The sequence below is a fragment of the Camelus ferus genome, chromosome 16 (genome assembly GCF_009834535.1).
Source record: "Camelus ferus isolate YT-003-E chromosome 16, BCGSAC_Cfer_1.0, whole genome shotgun sequence".
NCBI classification, from domain to species: Eukaryota; Metazoa; Chordata; class Mammalia; order Artiodactyla; family Camelidae; genus Camelus; species Camelus ferus.
Window position 1 is genome coordinate 23,815,135 of NC_045711.1, and position 17,948 is coordinate 23,833,082.

The 17,948-nt window shown below is 54.8% G+C and overlaps 1 protein-coding gene across 1 annotated transcript in view; it reads right to left on the reverse strand.

Moving 5' to 3' along the window:
- Positions 1-17,948, reverse strand: part of MGAT5B (alpha-1,6-mannosylglycoprotein 6-beta-N-acetylglucosaminyltransferase B) — a 65,808-nt gene that overhangs the window by 22,544 nt on the left and 25,316 nt on the right. The window contains 4 exon segments of the mRNA XM_032456748.1: positions 1,341-1,472; positions 15,522-15,691; positions 16,397-16,561; positions 17,287-17,457. Of these exon segments, the coding sequence (XP_032312639.1) occupies positions 1,341-1,472; positions 15,522-15,691; positions 16,397-16,561; positions 17,287-17,457 (638 nt within the window).

The window sequence follows — 17,948 nt, forward strand, 5'->3', positions numbered from 1 at the left end:
TCCCACCCCCGGGATGAGGAACCAAGGTCACCAACCTCCCTCTGTCTCCCTGGGCTGGGGTTGCCCCAGCCGTGGGCTCTGTAGCCCAAAGGTGGCCAGTCAGGATAGTGCACGGTGTGGTCAGGGCTTGGGCTCAGACATTACTTGGCTGTGTGGCCACAGGCAAGTGCCTTAGCCTCTCTGGGTCAGCTTCCCCATCAGTCACATGGAGATAACACCCCAGCTGTCTCAGGGCCTTACAGACACACCTGAACTGTGGACCACCAACTCAGAAACGGTTAATTTTTACGGCTGCCCCAGGGGAACCTAGAAAGGGACAGCCTGACTGGAGTGGGGTCCCCCCCCCACCGCCCCAGGGGTCACCTGTACAATTTTCACTCCCGAGTCCACAGCCCCTCTGCCCAGGGGCCTGACACCCTCAGGACGATCCCGGCCTCTCTGGGCTCAGATGCAGAAGAGCAGAGCCCTGGGGGACCAGCCACTGCCAAGGGCCAATTGCACCTCAAAGTCTCCTTGGAAAGTATGGCCACTTCAAGTCGGCATCCCAGTGGACTGGAGGCTGTGTCCCACCCTGAGGTCTCTCTCGACAGGCCGAAGCCCAGAACTTCTCCCTCCATTTGGGCCACCCCCAGGGAGTGAAGACAAACACTGAGACTCAGACGGCCCTACAAGGAGCTGCCTCAGCCCGAGTCCTTCCTAGTGACCCAGAACTGTGCACAGACTGCTGAGGTCGGCACTCCTCCCCTCGAGGAGGGCGGGGTGGGAGGAGGTGGCCCCGTGTGCACGGAGAACAAGCATCAATAATAAAGCAATAACGCCGCCTGTCACTTTTTTGTTCCTAATAAAATCACGTGGACAGTCAGTGGGACTGGAGTGACGTCATAAGCAGCAGGGCTCTCTGTGCTAAATTAAACCCCGTGTCCGCTGGCTGGGAGCGATGGCGATGGTCTTCCTCCAGCCCAAGGCGGGGTGGGGGGCAGGAGGAAGAGGGGAGGGGGCTGCTGGGTCCCCACACAGAGGTCACACCCCAGTTACCTGCCCTGTTTCCTTCCCCCACTCCCTGCAATTCCCCTGCCCCTCTGTCTGGGTAAACTCTGACCCCACCTCTCAGCCTGCCGGGCAGCAGCGGGGCACTGGGGCGGCTGGCTGCGGCTTATTAATTTGTCAGCGAGTCAGCCTTGGCCGGGAGGCAGAGCTGTCTGGGAAGGAAGGTGGCGGGGGAGAGGGAGCCTCCCCTCCACTACAGAACCCAGGATGGTGCAATCCCCCACCTCGGAGACCAGCTGGCGGCTGGGACCCTGTGTGCCACTGCCGCCGCCACCCTCCCGCGGCCCTCTCACCGGTACTTCTTGAAGGAGAGCCCCATGTGCTGCTTCATTTGCTGCAGGCCGTGGTAGTCGGTGTAGACGAGGTCGAAAGGCAGGGGCACGGTGAGCGGGCAGCTCCCCCGGCCTGGCGGCACCCCTAAGTTACTGAGAGAAGAGCCCTTCAGAGTCTGAGCCCCGAGAGGGACCAACAGACAGCAGAAACCCACCTTCCCAACTGGCTTGTATCTGGGGGCCTCGGAGCCCACCCTCATTCCTACAGCCTGGAATAGACAAGCGGGGGTGGGAGGGGGCACACTGTAAAGGAAAGTGAGGTCAGCGCGTGAATCCTGGCAGACTCTTGGAGAGGAAGGGAACAGGCCGGCCGAGTACAGTTACGTATGTTTCCCACTGCACAAGGGGAACTGAGATCCAGCCCAGGCTGGCTTTGGAAGCCTGCACCTGGCCTGTGCTACCTGCCAGAAAGAAGGGGCGCCTTCTGTTAATCTGCGCAGCCCTGCAGGGCTGTGTCTGCCCAGAGGCAGCACCTTTATCCAACGTTCATGAAGCACCATAAATCCTCACCGTGGTCCTCAATGCGGCTTCGGCGTTTGTTTGGAGTTGAAGGGGCCCCAACCCCGTGCCTCAGTGGGTACAATTCTGCTTTGCTGACTGGCCCCCGGCCAGGGGAGGAGCCCAGCCCCGCCGCACAGGGGGCCCCGACCCTGCCTGCTGGGCCGCTTACAGGCAGGCGGGCTCTCACCTGGGACAGGGCTGCCCCTGCTGATCCAGTGCAGAGGCTTCGGGTCATCTCACTGGACCCTGAAGGACATAGCCTCCCGTCTGCTCAGTCCACCTCCCTGGAGACAGGCTTAAAGCCCCCTGCCCAGAACCCACGGTCCAGCATGAACTTTGTCCTGGACACCTCTGCCCACCACCCAGGAGCCCCTGCTTAGCCTGACCGCACACCCCCTGCAGGGATGATGAGGCTTTCAGATCAATGGCTCAGTGAGTCTGAACTGAGCCGCTGGGCCAGGCAGAGGGAACGGTGCTGGTCCCCAGGGAAGCCCCCAGAGATCAGCCACCCACCTCGCCTGATTCCCACCTCCCTTCGATCCCCGGTCCAGATACAGATGCTGGAAGGCGTCTGTGAGCCCTCCCAGTGAGCCCCTTCAGGGATCCACGTGGCAAAGGGCCACAATTATCAGTCCCCTGGGTCACATCCCGGGCTCCTTGAGACAATTCACGCCCGGGGGAAAAGTACCGCCTGGACATCTTTGCCCTCCCCTGCTCATGCTCGGCAAGACACCAGCAGAAGCACTGTATACACTGTCCCCCGAGCTCACTGCCCACACTAGTGCCTTTTCAGTAATGTTTATAACCTGATGACAAGGCCATGATGGAAAGGTGTCAGGTGACGGAGAGCAAGGCCTAAGGGGTTGGCCTGTGCCCTGCAGAGAAGGGCAGCAAGAGACAAGGGGCTTTGTCTTTGCCTACCTGTCCCCAGCCTGTGCACCCCGGCCCCCTCAGCTTCCCCACACTGGCTCCCCCAGTGTTAGGACCTTGGCTGCTAAGTGGGGAGAGGGGAGTGCAAAAACCTGATAACCATCTCTCCTCACTTATCTGTAAACTTAAAAATGGCCAAGTGTTCCCTGCCCCCATCCATCCAACCCTCCAATGAATTCCTCTTTTCAACGAGATCAACACAGAGGACACTCAGAACCAGGGCTTCTAAGGCAGGTCGTGCTGCTTCAGCTTTTTTGTTGAAATACTCAGAAAGCAAAGGAGCAGCAGTGCAGACGCCAGGGGTCTGCAGCCGTCACAGGAAAGAGCTCCCACAGCCTGGAGACTGCATGAAATATTTGGTAGCATTTTTAAGTGTCGAGCAGATTTGGCATTCTACCCTGTGGGAGCCCTGTTTTCTTTCAAGTGTGGGCTTTCTCTCACCCCCCAAAACTCCTCTAGGCAGACAGAGCATCATTTTTGTCCTGGGCTATAGAAGCTCCAGGTTCAGGACAGACCCTAGCCCCCCTCCCCACTTCCTCCACTCAATTAAGAACCACAAATAGAAAGACAAAGTGATGATTCCTCTTGCAGAAGCAAGGGAGGGGGTGGCAGCTCAGCTCATGGAATCTGGGTCTGGGAAAATTAAGACAATTCTGAAAATATAAACCGTAGGTGGGTCTAGTTGCTGCTACCTGCGCCAGTAACAAGGTCGACTTTCCAGCACTGCCTTTCGGGCTGGTTTCCAGGCAACATGTTGTCCCTCTGTGGCCATGTGTGGTACCAACAGAGTCACAGGGGCTTCTTCTGGTTGTCCCAACCCCAACCACACTCCTGGGTCCCAGGCCCAGAGCCCTTGAAAAGCCAGATGAGCAAGTCACAGCTCTCTCCTGGGAGAATGACTCCACACTGATGTTCTAGAGAGTGTCACCACCACCTTCATAGCTACCATTTCGAACACGGGTTCCATGCTAGGCACTTTCAACTTATTAATTCATCTGTTCCTTTCATCTGGGCAACCACTCTAAGAGATCAGACCCATTTCCATCCTGCTCCTCTCCTTACAGGTTAGGAAACAGAGAGGTTTAGTCATTAACCCAGGATCATACAGCCAGGAAGGAGTGGAGCTGGAATGGGAACCCAGGCAGTGGGCTCCAAAGCCCACACTCCCACCCATTAAACACTCCTTCCTCCAGGGCCACGGGGCATCAGACAGCACCACGGTGGACTGCTGGGCCACGGGGACCTCCCGAACCTGGAGCCCCGGGCTGCCAGCAGAGATCCAACCCCGGTCCCAGCTGTGTTGCTAACCTTGGAGAGTCATAGCCGCTAGGAATTTCATTTTTCTCATCAGCAAAAGATAAATACCAATGCCTACCTCACAGGTTCCTGGTAGGACTGAGAGAGGCAAGGTGAGTGAAGCTTCCATTGACTAGTATTACTTTAGTCATCCGTTCTGCCTTCTGAATTTCCCAGTCTGGCAATGCACTTCCAGACCCCTCCCCTCATACACACCCCACCGCCCTCACTTAAGGCCCCCGTCAGTTTTCAGCTAGAATCTTGAGATCATTTCCTCTGTATTTGGCCCCCCTCCAGTCTTGCCTGCCTCCAGTTTTCTGGAGAGATTTGTCCACAATGTCAGCCTGGTCTGTGACCCCCCATTCCATCCTATCCTTTCCAGAAATGTTTCACCTCCTGCTCCTTATTTAAAACCTTGCCTCCTCCTCCAGGAAGCCTTCCTTGGTCCTCCAGGCAGAGTGAGATGCCCTTATCCCTCTGCCCCCCCATCCCTCTGCACTGTCCTGAGTCACCTCCTCACAACTGGCCCCCCTACCCAGCCCCGAGGGCAAGGCCAGGTTACCTCTGAAAGCCCAGAGCTGGGATAGGGTCTGACTCAGTAAGTATCGTGGTGTTCACGAACTAATTAATAAACCAATGAACCAGGTGAACCCCCAGGAAGAATTGGTTTAAAGGTTGAAAATGTGGTCAGGAAAGCATGTTAGGGGAGAGGGGGTGGGTGGGTGAGAGGAGACCAAGGCAGATGGGCAACTTCCGGGGTGATCAAGTGAGTAGCCCCCCGGTTTGGACTGGGCACAAGTGGCCCCACGGGTCCCAGGGGGCCAACACGGCAGGAAGGAGAGAAAGGGAGACAAACAGGTCCAGAGATGGCAGGTCCCCTTCCCAGGAGGAGTTAACGAGGAGCCACACGGTCCCCCATCCCTCCAGCCCTAGAAAACAAAGACTTTCAATTTAAGGTGACTTCACTGGAGGTAAGTGTCTGCAGCTTCCTCATTACTCTTGTCACAGGGAATCTGAACAGAGCAGAGAGGGTCAGCTGAGGGGACAGGGGGGCTGTGGTTTTATCACTTGTAATTTAAGTTCCCTTTTATGGGCAATTTTACGCTAAGTGGTTGGTGGGAACAGTGACATGAATTGAAAAACACGGGCTCCTGACAACCTTCAGCTAAAGGTGCCCAGGGAGGCCCGGCTGGACAATTCCACCTTCCACACCGACTCCTCAAAAGGCCCCTGTTCAGACGTTTTTGTCATTCCAACGTCAGGTTCCTCATTTGCCTTTGGACTTTTAGGGGCTCACGGAGCCCCCCCACCCCCACAGCACTGGTGAGAGGGAGACAGGTAGCATTTCAGTGTGAAGGGGCCTCAGGTGCACCCGCTTAGCAGCCCTGGTCCACCCACTACCACACCCAACACTCGGGAAGTTTCCATGAAATTGACAAATTGGGTGATTGGGCTGGATTTCCAGATGTCCCCAGGCCACCTGAGTGGGAGTCTAAATTCAGATGAAAAGGGGTGGGGGAAGGGGGTGATCTAGGGAAACAGAACCTTTCTATGGGTCACCTGGTCACCTGGCCCTGTGCCCAACCCAGATTAATCTGCCCATGAAAGCCAGCCTGTTGGGGGAGGGGTGGGAGGAGCAAAAGATGGGGAGTTCAGGTTTAATGGGGACAGTTTCAGCTTGGGAAGTTAAAAAAGCTCTAGAGACAGATGATGGTGACGGCTGCACAGCTACGTGAACATACCTAACACCCCTGAACCGCACATGGTTAAGATGGTCCATTTTACATTATGTGTATTTTACCACAATTTTTTGCGGGGGAGGTAATTAGGTTTATTCATTTTTTTTTTAATGGAGGTACTGGGGATTGAACCTAGGACCTCGTGCATGCTAAGCACGTGCTCTGCCACTGAGCTGTACCCTGGTTTTGGCTTTTTTTTTTAAATTATAGTAAAATTGGGGGAGGGTATAGCTCAGTGGTAGAGCGCATGCTTAGCATACACAAGGTCCTGGGTTCAATCCCCAGCACCTCCATTAAAAAATAAATAAATAAATAAACCTAATTACCACCCTCCCCCCAAAAAACCCAAACTGTCCACACTGGCAGTGCCCATGCCCAGCCCCACAAGCACATGGTCTCCTGCCCCACAATTCTGGGGCTCAGAAAATAGCCGGAGCAGGATGACTCACTTTTTGCTAAAAGATTAAGAGGGAGGATGGGCAGACAGGACAAGTGGGGAGGAAAAAATATAAACTACACCCAATGGGGGGAAAATCCTCTGCTGGGAATGAAAACGCTGAGCTCTGCGCAGTGAGGAGCACCCCTGGGCGTGAGCTCCGGCACGAACTTGCTGGGTGGTCCCGCACAGACGTGGAACCGCTCTGGCATCCACCTGCACTCCGGCTCCATGAGGCGTGGAAACATCTCCACAGTCCCTCCCAGGCTAAAAATCTCCGGTTTTTTTCTCCCTGTGCCTTTGGTCTATGGCTGGAAATAATCTCTCCAGGTAGTGCTTAAATTCTGGAACACACTCTTCTGTCTTGTCTCTGTGTGGGAAGGACCTAATTAAAAAGAATCCTTACAAAGTGCTCCAAGATCTTTGGTTCCAGGTGCTAAGGGTACACAGGGAACTTCGACTTCCCTGAATCCATCTCCTTGATGGGAGCACCCCGGCTGGGCAGCCAGGGACCTTTGTCTCCTCCGGGGCCTGCTATCCCTCTGACCCCACCCGGAGCCCATCTCCTGAGCCACCCGGCACTGCCCCCGTCTCTCTCCCGCGGACCATTGTTAGAGCAGGCTGCTGCCCCTTCCCCGGAGCACAAGGAGCGTAAAGAAGCAAACCCGGAGAGTTAACGGGGCATCTAACGAGCTGCTTTAGAGGGCGGGTTAGGATCACTAACAAGGAAGGTATTAAATTTTCCGGCGGGGTTTTCTTCTCTCGCCCAGCATGGGCTGACCTTCCTGTGCTCAACAAAAGACACTTGCTGACGCTGCCATGATGGACCACCCTCAGCTTCTGTCTCCTGAGAAAGCAGACATCCCGGTGCCCGGGGAGGGTCAGGGGTCACAGCTAAGAAGAGCCAGGTCCCCAGTGGAGGCAGGGCTCAGAGGAAAAGGGAAGCCAAAGGAAAAGCAGATGGGAGCAGAGTCCAGCCACTCCTTAGCCGAAGCCTGAAGGAACCACGGGCCGGAGCGTTCTAAAAGGGAACTGGGCAGCTTGCATAGGGCCCGTGGCCCGAAGCTGACACTTTCGTCCCCAGCATTCCTTCCTGGTAAGCAAGCTCAGGACTAAGAATAGGGCTGCCGCTCCCAGGAGAGCTGGATGAAACCACAGACTCATTCCTCCAGCTCCCCAGGGGCTGCCGGCAGAGGAACGGGAACACATCCCTTTGGCTCTTCCCTGCCTCCATCCTTGCAGACAAGCCCCAGTTTATATAACAAATGCGTGTGAATGTTGAGCACGAATCAAGGCTTCTGCCATCCAAGACATGCTTTAAATGTCCTGGGAAGGTGGCTCTCCAGCCCGGGTGCAGGTTAGAGTCACCGAGGTCTACTACAGCTCCTGACGCCTGGGCTGGCCCCAGAGATGCCATCTCTTCCCTCTGGGGCGGGGCCTGCCATTGGGATGTGGGTTTTCAGTTCCTTGGGGGATCTTCGTGTCCTAGGGGCTCTCACAGTTCTGGCCAGTTCCACAAACCTTTGTGGAAAACCAACCTGTGCAGGGGCTTTGGCAGAAACAAAGATGGGTAAGCTCTACTCTCAATGCCATCAGAACTAGCCCTGTGGGAGATCTGGGTTAAAGGAAAGATATAGCCCTGGAGTGCCGGCCATGAACCATGCGGGGGTCCTGGTCCATTTCAGAATAGCCTAGAAAAGTCTGGCTCCCAAGAAGGCCTCTCTTTCACCAGAGCCCTTTTGTGATATCAGGGAAAGTTGGAAGGAGCGCCGGGGTGATCCGTACCATCCTGTGCTTCTGCCAGCTTCACGGGGAATGAAAAAGTCCCAGGCCAGCCCTGCCCCTGTTCTGAGCCCAGAGCAGTGGAGTTCTGTGTGGGGCACTTCAGTCTCTGGGAAGTTCACCCCACTCTGCCTTCCTCCTTTCCAGCCGCCATAGGACGTGACCTCCTCTTGCTCAGGACCCCACCTCCCTTTAAGGGAATCCATGGCTCCTGAGACTGGAAGATGTACTGATGCCTCCCTCCGTGCCCCCTGGAACTAACTGCACCTCCTTATCCATCCTCCAAAGCCTTCAGAAGCTAGCCCTCCTCTTCATCCCCTCTCTGACTCCTCCCGAGCTCTCCCCCCTACTTGGGTCGCATGGACCTTGGCCAAGGGCCTGGGATTTCTTTTCAATGTCTCTTCCTCTGCAGCCTTCCAGCCCCAGTGTGGACCAGGCCAGAGCTGGAAAAGGCGACTTGGCCACGGCATCCACGAAGTCACAGGCCAGCATCAAGACTTAGTCAGGGGCCTTGACCGGCAAGAATCAGACTCCCACTCTTGGTGGCTCAGAGCAGCACGGAGTGGGAGGCGCAAGGACTCATCTCTCTGGGATCCTGGGGAAGGAGGAGGGGGCAGGAACCGGCATGGCTCTGGGCCCCCAGCAGAGGTCCCCCACCTTCCACGGCATTTAGCTGTGCTGCACACGATTCCACTACGCAGTTTAAAACGCCTCCCTGGAGCCCAAGGAGGAAGAAGGAAAAAGAAGGCAGAGGATGCAGAGTTTTAGTGTAAATTAGTCATTTGACTCTCATGCCTCCTCTCGGAATAGGTGGGGGAGGGAGAAGCACGACATACAAGAGGCCCCGAAGTGCCAGGCAGACGCTGGATGTAGCTCTTCCTTCCCCTGTTCTAATCCAACAATGAAATATTTCAAGCATCCAGAAAGTTATAGAAAATAATCCAGCAATGTCATGAGTACCCATGCTCCCACACCCCAGCCTCGTCAAGTTGTAAGATTTTGCCATATTTGGTTCAAATCTTTTTTTTTTTAAGGGACAATACATTATAAATCCTGGGCAGCCTTCGGGGCATTCTGAGGGTGCCCACTCTCCTTACAACCCCTCCCGGCCCCTCCACCTCACTCCCGGCAGATGCTCGTCCCTCCTACATCAAAGCATCGATGGGGAGGCCCCAGCCCCCTGCCCCTTCCCCGTAGCCCCATCGGCAGCCCCACCACATCCTGCTCTCTTCCTCTTCCAAGCCATCCTCTGGGGCCGCTGTGCACAATGCTACCTCCCTCCTGTACTTTCACTGCCCTCTTTTCCGTCTCCTTCACCCCAGTATTTAAACCGGCTTACAGATCTCCCATCTTGAAAAGTAAATAAGCAAACCTTCTGTGATGGGTTACATTGTATCCTCCCAAAAGATGTCGAAGTCCTAACCCCCAGTATCTGCGATGTGACTCATTTGGAAACGGTCTCTGTAGATGATCAAGTTAAGATGAGGTCATGTTAGGGTGGGCCCTCATCCAAGATGGCAGTGTCCTTATAAGGAGAAATGTGGACACAGAGACAGACACAATGGGAGGAAGATGATGCGAAGACACTGGGAGAAGACGGGCATCCACGAGCCACGGAGTGCCAGAGGCTCCCAGAATCCAGGAGAGAGGACGGATCAGGTTCCCCCTCCCAGCCTCAGGAGGAACCAGCCCTGCCAACACCTTGATTTCAGATTTCTGGCCTCCAGAACTGGGAGACGAGAAATCCCCCAGTTTGCTGCGCTTTGTTTCCAGAGCCCCCCGGAAACTCACACGCTATCTGCAACGTCACTGTCCCCCCGACTCCAATTCTCCCTCTCCTCCTGCCCACAGCCGCGCTCCTCCCAGAAGAACTTGACTCACGACTGGTTTCCACAGCAGCCCCCTCATTCCACGACCCACAAACTGCTGGCTTTGGTCCCCACAACCCAATCACAATGGCTCTTTCAAGGCTCAACAATGACTTGCATGTGGCCAAACGCTTTGGATGCTTTTTCAGTCTCCTTCTGACATCTCCAGTCACACCCTCCTCCGACGGAAGCACCTTCTCCATGGGCATCCGCTCCCTCTCAGTCTCCCCTGCCAGGACCTCTTTCTCCAAAAAGCCTTTAAATGTTACTGTTTCTTAAGTCTTTGCTGTCAGGCCCTTTTCCATATCACTCGGCAATTTTGTTCACACTTGTATTCAGTGGCTACCGAGATGCCATCTCCATTCTGAGCCCCGGGGCCCATCACTGAGCTGTCTCCACGTGGGCAGCTCTAATTCAGCGTGTCTAAACTCAAATTCAAGGTCTTTCCCATGTGCCCCCGACACCCAGCGCTCTTCTCTCCCCTCCCCCCAGAGAACGGCAGCGCCGTCTACCTTGCGGCTGCCTTGAACTTGATAGATCAGCCTGGTTCAGGCCAGTCTCAGTCAGTCACAGCCAGATCTGAACGAGTTCAAACCCTGCGTCCTGCCTGGACTGGCTCCTCAGGGTTTATTGGACGTGACCTCGTCAAGCTAGGCTGAGCATGCGGGACGGGATGTGGTCCATGCCTTCGTCATCCTCTGGGGACCCTCCCCAGTATTTCCCTTGAACAAACACTGAACAAAGAGGCTAGGAGACTGATTTCCACCGGGGCCAGTGCTTGACAGCCAAGTTTCCCCTCCTTGTCCTCCTTACTTAAACATTCTCCTCTCAAGCTTTCATCATTTGCCAGTTAAGTCAACTAATTTTCTACTAAACCCAATTTCACTCATGGAGGGAGGAAGAGCTCAGTAATTTTTCCTCATGCCATGTACTATTAATGATGCTTGAAATTATGCAAATAAAATGGATGGGCACAGCCAGTTCTGGGTGGGCGAGAAGGGAGCAGCTTCACGTCAAAATGCCCACGGTGGATCCAGGCATCCATGAGGACGTCTCAGATGCTCTCGACGGGGCTCTGCCTTTGTCCCTCCTTCCCACCGCGCACACAGGGCATGGGCAGGACTGTCTGACATCCCCGCACTGCAGTCTTATCACAGGGCCTGTTGTACCCACATGCCATCGCTCTCAACATCTTCCAGCAGCAAAGCCAGATGTGGACTCCGTGCAAGGCCCCAGACACCCCTCCAGTGAGACAGTTAATTAAAGCAGCAACACATGAGCAGCAGAGACAAGTGGCTTATCCGTCCAGCCTCCTTGTCTAGTCAGTGGCCAAGACATCTGCCGTGAACATCTGTGAATAAACTGCAACAAATGTACTGGCAGCATCTTTGTCCCGCTGCCTTCCCCCCACGGGTCATTGTGCCAGCCCGGGGAGACGTTTCTCTTGTAGAAGCCAAGCCACGACTCTCAGAGTTTGGATTACCTTCATATCCTGTTGACCTACTTTCAAATTACTGTGGCGCCAGCTGCCTGGAGCAGCCCCACAAGGCTGGGGTGATCCCGCCGCCTCCTGCAGAACCCACGTCGGTGCCATGCTTGTACTCAGGGCTATCTCTGCCCACAACCCCTTTCCAGGCTCAAACAGTCACCATCTAGCAATGGACTACATTGGGCTCCCCCAGCCCCCAAATCATATGTTGGGGTCCTTACCCCCCAGAACCTCAGAATGTGACCATATTTGGAGACAGAGCTTTTACAAAGGTGACCAAGTTGCAATGAGGTAATTATTGTGGGCCCTAATCTGATATGACTGGTGTCCTTATAAGAAGGGGAAATGTGGACCCAGACACACACACGGAATGCCGCGTGTAGGTGAAGGCGGAGATCAACGTGATTCTTCTATAAGGTGACGAACGCCAAACACCACCAATAAACCACCAGACGCTGTGGGAGAGGCCCGAGACAGAGCCTCCCACATAGCCTACCTCCCAGCCCTCACTGCTCATTAGACCACCCGGGGAGCTTTGAAAACCTGATATTCGACCCCCACCCCAGACCAATGAAATCAGAGACCCCAAGAGTGGGGCCCAGAGGTTGGTCTGTTTCTAAGGAGGTTGTGTTGCAGCTGAGGCTGAGAATCCCTACCTGAAATGAATTCTACCCCGGTGGATGCTGTGAATTTTATAGACAGAAGTGTATTATGTCTCCTGGGGAAGGTGGTTTTCTTTTTTTAATTTTTATTCTTTTAGTTGTTTTAAATTGTACCTGGTAACAGATTTAGAAAGAACCTTCCTGAGGCTCTTCCGGGAACCAAGCTGTCTGGATATGATTTACAGCTGTAATTGGAGAGGGGCAACCTCTCCCTGGAGCCCCTGCTTCTGGGAATTTCAGATCTGCAAGAGCTTGGCAGGTAGTGACTCACTGGTGGGAAGATACAGATTCTCTGTGGGGTGTGCGTGTGCATGCATGGGGGTGTGCCTGTGTGCATGCATGTGCACGGGTGTGTGTCTGCAAGTGCTTGTGTGCAGGGATGTGCACCTGTGTGCATGCGGGGGGTGTGCACACATACAAGCGTGTGCACGTGTGGCTGTGCATAGGAGTGTGCGTGCATGCATATGGGTGCATGTGTGTAGTGAAAGAAATGGCAGCAGAGGCGTATTTCAGCTCTGGGTGCTTTTCATCAGGGTCCCCATCTTCACTGCTCTGGCCCCTGTGATGGGCAACCGCAGCCTCACCAACCACAGGCTCAGCGCCCACCGGGCCCAACAAGTGGTCGGAGGCAGAGGAGGTACTCTGGGCAGGCAAGGACTCAAGGTCAAGGCTGAAAGGGGAGACACCCCAATGTGGGCTGAGAAGCAGAACTGAGTTAAACTCCTGCCTCTTAGGGAGACTTGTCAAGTACGTCCTCTCACGGAAGAACGGGTCTCTAAGTGTGATGCTGGGCTGTCACAGATGCCTGGAAGCTCTCCCACTCCCTGAGGGAGCAATAAAGGAAGGAAGTTCTCACCCCTCTGGCCCCAGAAAATGCATAGTCAGAAGAGAAGACTCAAGCTGAAGGCTGCTGGATAAATGTGAACTCATCTAACCTTGAGGTGGAGCCAGGTGTCAGTGGTACTGACAGAAGGAAGCTCTGCATGCACCGGGGACTGTGTGTGGCAGAGCCTGGGAGGAGGCCTCTGGGCGGTCCCCAGCCCCAAGTCTCTTCCCACTGCACCCTGGGCATTTCTGGAGACCCAGGGAATAGGGGCCACCAGTCCTTTGCTTGTTGTTCTGCCTGAGGCCGGTCTGGCTTCCCACAGCCACCAGCTATGTCATCCTAATTTGCCTGAGACTTCTATGGCTTCCCACACATCAGGTCCCTTTCTCCTGCCTCCTCCCCATCTCTGCCCCATCTGACTTTCCCCTAGGAAGCTTTGAGGCCAGGGAGAGAGGTGTCTTTTCATCCTTTGCAATGTTAGCTGCCTCTGCAGTGTTCTGCTCTGCATCTCCTGAGCTCTGTTCAGAGGCAGCAGGGAGTGGGCATAGCACAGCGAGCAGCAGTGTGCCCTGGCGGGCAGCGAGAAGGCACCCCCAGCTCTGAAGTGGCCCACACAAGGGCAACAGCTTGTCTGACAACAAAATGCCACAGGGCGAGCGCCAGTGTGAGGGGCGTGCCGGTTCCCTCTCCCAGCACCGGGCAGCTAGTTTGGTGGTTCAGCACCAGCTCTCGGGGACAGCTCCCAGCCTAGCTCCTTCCCACTCAGGTGACATTCAACCAGATGGGGCGGAAGTGCTATTTCAAGGTGGCCCCCAGAACTCGCTGCCCCCACCTGGGATGTGCTTCCCAATGCCTCTACAGCCAGTTAGGGCAATCTCATCCCAAAAAAGGAACAGAAATTCACCAAGCACAACAAAAATCCCAAGGCATAAAGAAAATATTTGATACCTTTAATTACATTAAAATGAAGACCTGGGGGAGACAGTTCAAGTGGCAGAGCGCACGCTTAGCATGCAAGAGGCCCTGGGTTCAATCCCCAGTACATCCATCAAAAAAACAAATAAAACCTAGCTACCTCCAATGCCCTTTCCAAAAAAAAAAAAAAAAAAAAAAAAAAAAAAAAAAAAAAAAAAACTAAAATGAAGACCTTCTGTTCCTAAAACAAAACAAAACACCATAAAGAAATGACCAAGACAAGCCACAAAGAGTGCAAGGTAAGACCCTAACGAGATGTCATGGTACAACTTCGCACCCCCAGTGAGGAAGCCCAGCAACACTAACTGTGGGTGAGAAAGTGGCCCCCTGGGAGCCAGTACATGGCAGGACTGAACTGGTGCAGTCACTTAGGAAAACAGGTGGCATTTTTGTGTCAAGCTAAATTTTCAGACACTCCAACTAAGTCCCAGCAATTGTGCACCTAAGTCTATCTCAAGGGAAAAACTCAGTCCACACCCAAGAGAAACTCTGACCCAGGCACACCAGGTGACATGTACCAAAAGGTCCACCACAGCATCCTTCAAAATAACTTGTAAAAACATGGGAAAATGCCCACAGACAGGAGACACCGATACATGATTATGGCGCATTCACACAATGGAATGTCATTCAGTGATGAACATGAATGAGATGGAGCTACAGGCAACATGGATGAATCTTTGAAACCTAACAACAGGCAAAGAAAGCCAGCCTTAGAGACTGCAGAGTAGATGCCATTCTTACAAGGCTCAAACCAAACCCAAATAAAACTAAAACCATGCGTTGTTCATGGATCCATGAATTTGTGAAACAAACTACTTAAAAAACAAAAAGCAAAGGAATGATAAACACAGAATCCATGTTCCCAGTTTCCTGGGGCAGTGGGGCGGGGGGAGGCAGAGGGGTGGGCGAGACAAGGAGCCCCCAGGCAGATGCGAGCGACCTGGTAGGTAATACTCTCATGGCGACCATGGAAGACCACTCCACCCTTGGGCTTCATAACATACAGCATGTATATTTTTGTATGTATCAAATATCATTGAATCAATCTTAATAAATAAAAGAAGAAAAAGCTTATATATTTCTACAGCCCACAGATATAGTGGTTAAAAATAAACCTAATCATACTCGCACATGTGGACACACGATGCTACAACCCTCATCACCACTCTCCCACCTCCAACAGCATAAGAGGGACCCTGGAAAGGCAAACACTCATGAAAGGGTGGCCCACTTCACCACCCTCCAGGTCTTCCTGATCCCTAGACCCCAGAATAGGCTCAGGAAGGAGCCCAGTTCCAGAAGAGGTCCCCTGAGGCTGCACCAAGCCCACCAGGACGGCAGGCAGAGGGGACCCCATCTGTATGTGGCTCAGCTCCACAAGCCAACATTCGTCAGCCCCTGAGCACAAACACCAAGGCCCCCGTTAGCCCCTAGATGGAGAACGGGACGCTGTTTGAACAGCACTCCACAAATATGCTCCCTTGGTGCATCCCAAACATGGCCAGGCATCAGGGTCGGGGAGGAGGGGGTGGGAAGCAGAGGGAGCAGGTGGAGGAGGAAATTAGGAATGTCACTCTCTGACAGTAGCAGGAGGGCAGGGCTCCCCTACCTTCCCTCCTCCCATCCGGCACTCACCTCTGCAGCTCCTTCAGGGACACTGTGATCCGCAGGCCGTGGCCCAGGACATACAGAGCAGCCAGGATGTCTGCCCACTGCACCATCTCCCCCAGAGGCCCGCCCTTCAGCACCCGCGGGCTGAACACGTCCCCAGATTCCTCCGTCAGGAAGCCGATGTGGACAAGGATCTGGGCAGGGTTGGGGGAGCACAGTGGGTCAGCGTGGAGAAGCAGCAGCCCCCGGCCTGGACACCCCCAGGGAGCCCCGGCCAGCAGAAGACACTGTCTCCTGCCTGTGCCTGGAAAGGAGCTTTCTGGCACCAGAGCACAGCAGAGGGACCAAGAGGCAGAGTGACCACTGGAGATACAGGTGAACAAGACAGCCACACCCTGCCCCCAAGGCGCTTACATTCCCATGGAAGGGGTATTCAGCAGTAAACACAGACAAGAGAGAATTTCATGAAATGATAAGGACTCTGAAAGAAACAAACAGGGTGATGAGAAAGTCAGCTAAATATTTATTGGATGGATGGACGGATGGATGGATGGATGGACAGACAGATGAATTAACAAACTGCACCAAATGGGTTACATTATTCCCAACATTCCAGGCAAATGCCATGACTTTCTGTCTGAAAAGAACAAAATGTCTACAGGATGTGGAACTCCTAAGGGGGAGAGGGGTGTCATTCTGCCCCAAACTTGGAAAGGGCCAGGGCTACCACATGTAACTATTCTGACTCTGCCTTCCCCAGCCCCTGGCTCAAACTCAAATAAATTTAATAAAACTTTTTTAAGGGTAGACCTGGTGTCCACTTGGAAGCCTGAGGCCCTGAGCTCCCTTCCTAAGCATTCTGAGCTCAGCTCCTCAGGTGCACAGAGAGGATACGGTACCTGCTTCTGGTCCCTCCGGACGCCCCCGAGCTTCTGCGCCAGGCGCTGGGCAGCCAGTGCCCACTGGGCCGTGAGCCTCTTGGTCCGTTTCTTCATGAAGATTAGAGACTCCTTCCCGCTGCCCATGAGCTCCAGGAGGTGGGACAGATTGCTCCGGAAAACTGCCTGGAGGCGGGGTCCAGACCTCAGTTCTCTAACCCTCCAGCCAGCAGACAGGCCACCACCACCACCCACGGCCCTGGCACAAGGGCCCGCACCTTCCCCATGAGGCTGGGCCTGTTCTAGCTTCTCCCGCTCTTTCTAAGAGGCCCCCACAGTCAGGGAGCACTGTTCTCAACCCCCAACACTCACTCCCCAGCCAAGTTGGCCTCTCCCAGCCCAGCTCCAATCAGCCACCTGTCCCGAGCCCATCTGCTCGGTGCCCAGGACCCCAGCTGCTACAAGGAGGCAGTGAGGAAGGGGTCAAGGAAGCCAGGCTGCCTTTCAGTGTAGCCAGAGTACCTGCAGGTCTGGAAGACGTTAACTTTCCAGGCCTCAGAGCCGTCATCTATTAAATATGATCGCACAAAGACTGCTAGGAGATTTAAGTACAAATAAAGTGTCTGGCACACAGGAAGCCCTCAGTAAGTGACAGCCATTATTACCATTATTCCAGCCCATTAAGGGGACTCCTCCAGGGCCCCAGCCCGCCCCTCAGGGCAGCTCAGTGCCACAGCATCCCGCAGAAGTTGGGACAGGCGCCCGCAGGCTGGCGGGCAAGGACCAGCCCGCCCACCAGGCAGAGCAGGCTGGTCCCATCTTCCTGGGGGCAAAGAGCTCCTCCTGCTGTCCCCCAAGCATGACCCGACACCAGCCCCTTGCTGGTCAGTCCACCCACCTCCCACGCCTACCTGGACTTTGGGGAGGGGCTTGGGGGCCCTCTGGGTGGCCGTCTGGTTCCTCCAGGGCAGCGGGGGGCAGAACCACTCGACCTCACTGAGGTAGATGAGGAAGGAACACTCGGTGCCATCCACCCCGAAGAAGGCGTAGCAGGGGTCAGAGGTCCAGCGGGCACGCATCCACTGCGGAGAGGGCCAGCCTGGGCCAGGGAGCCAGCGCCAGCCCCACAGGCACCCTCGCTGAGCAACCCTGCATGCATGCCCCTGGGGACCCTGAGGTCCCCAGGACAGGGTGTCTGGGGGCCTGCCCTAAAGATGCAGCAAGGTCAGACACAGAGAAGAGAGACCAGACTGGGGCCTTAGGACCCGGCCCTGCGTCCTGGTCGCTGAGAAGCTCAGGGAAGGCCAGGCAAGACCACCACCTCCCAGGCCCAGGCAGAGGAGGTCCCCGAGAAGGAGGCCAGGTCAAGACACATGAGGGCAAAGCTCTGGGGCAAACAGAAGTGCAGCAGCTTGGTGCCTGGCTGGACTCCCTCTTCCTTTGTTCCCTACTGGCAACAAGAGCAGAGTTCAGCTGAAGCCAAGGTCAGAGAGCAGCCTCCAAGGGGGCAAGAGCTGAGGACTGGGCAGGACCCATCCACAGTGACCCCCACAGGGTCCCCAGAAGGGATCTG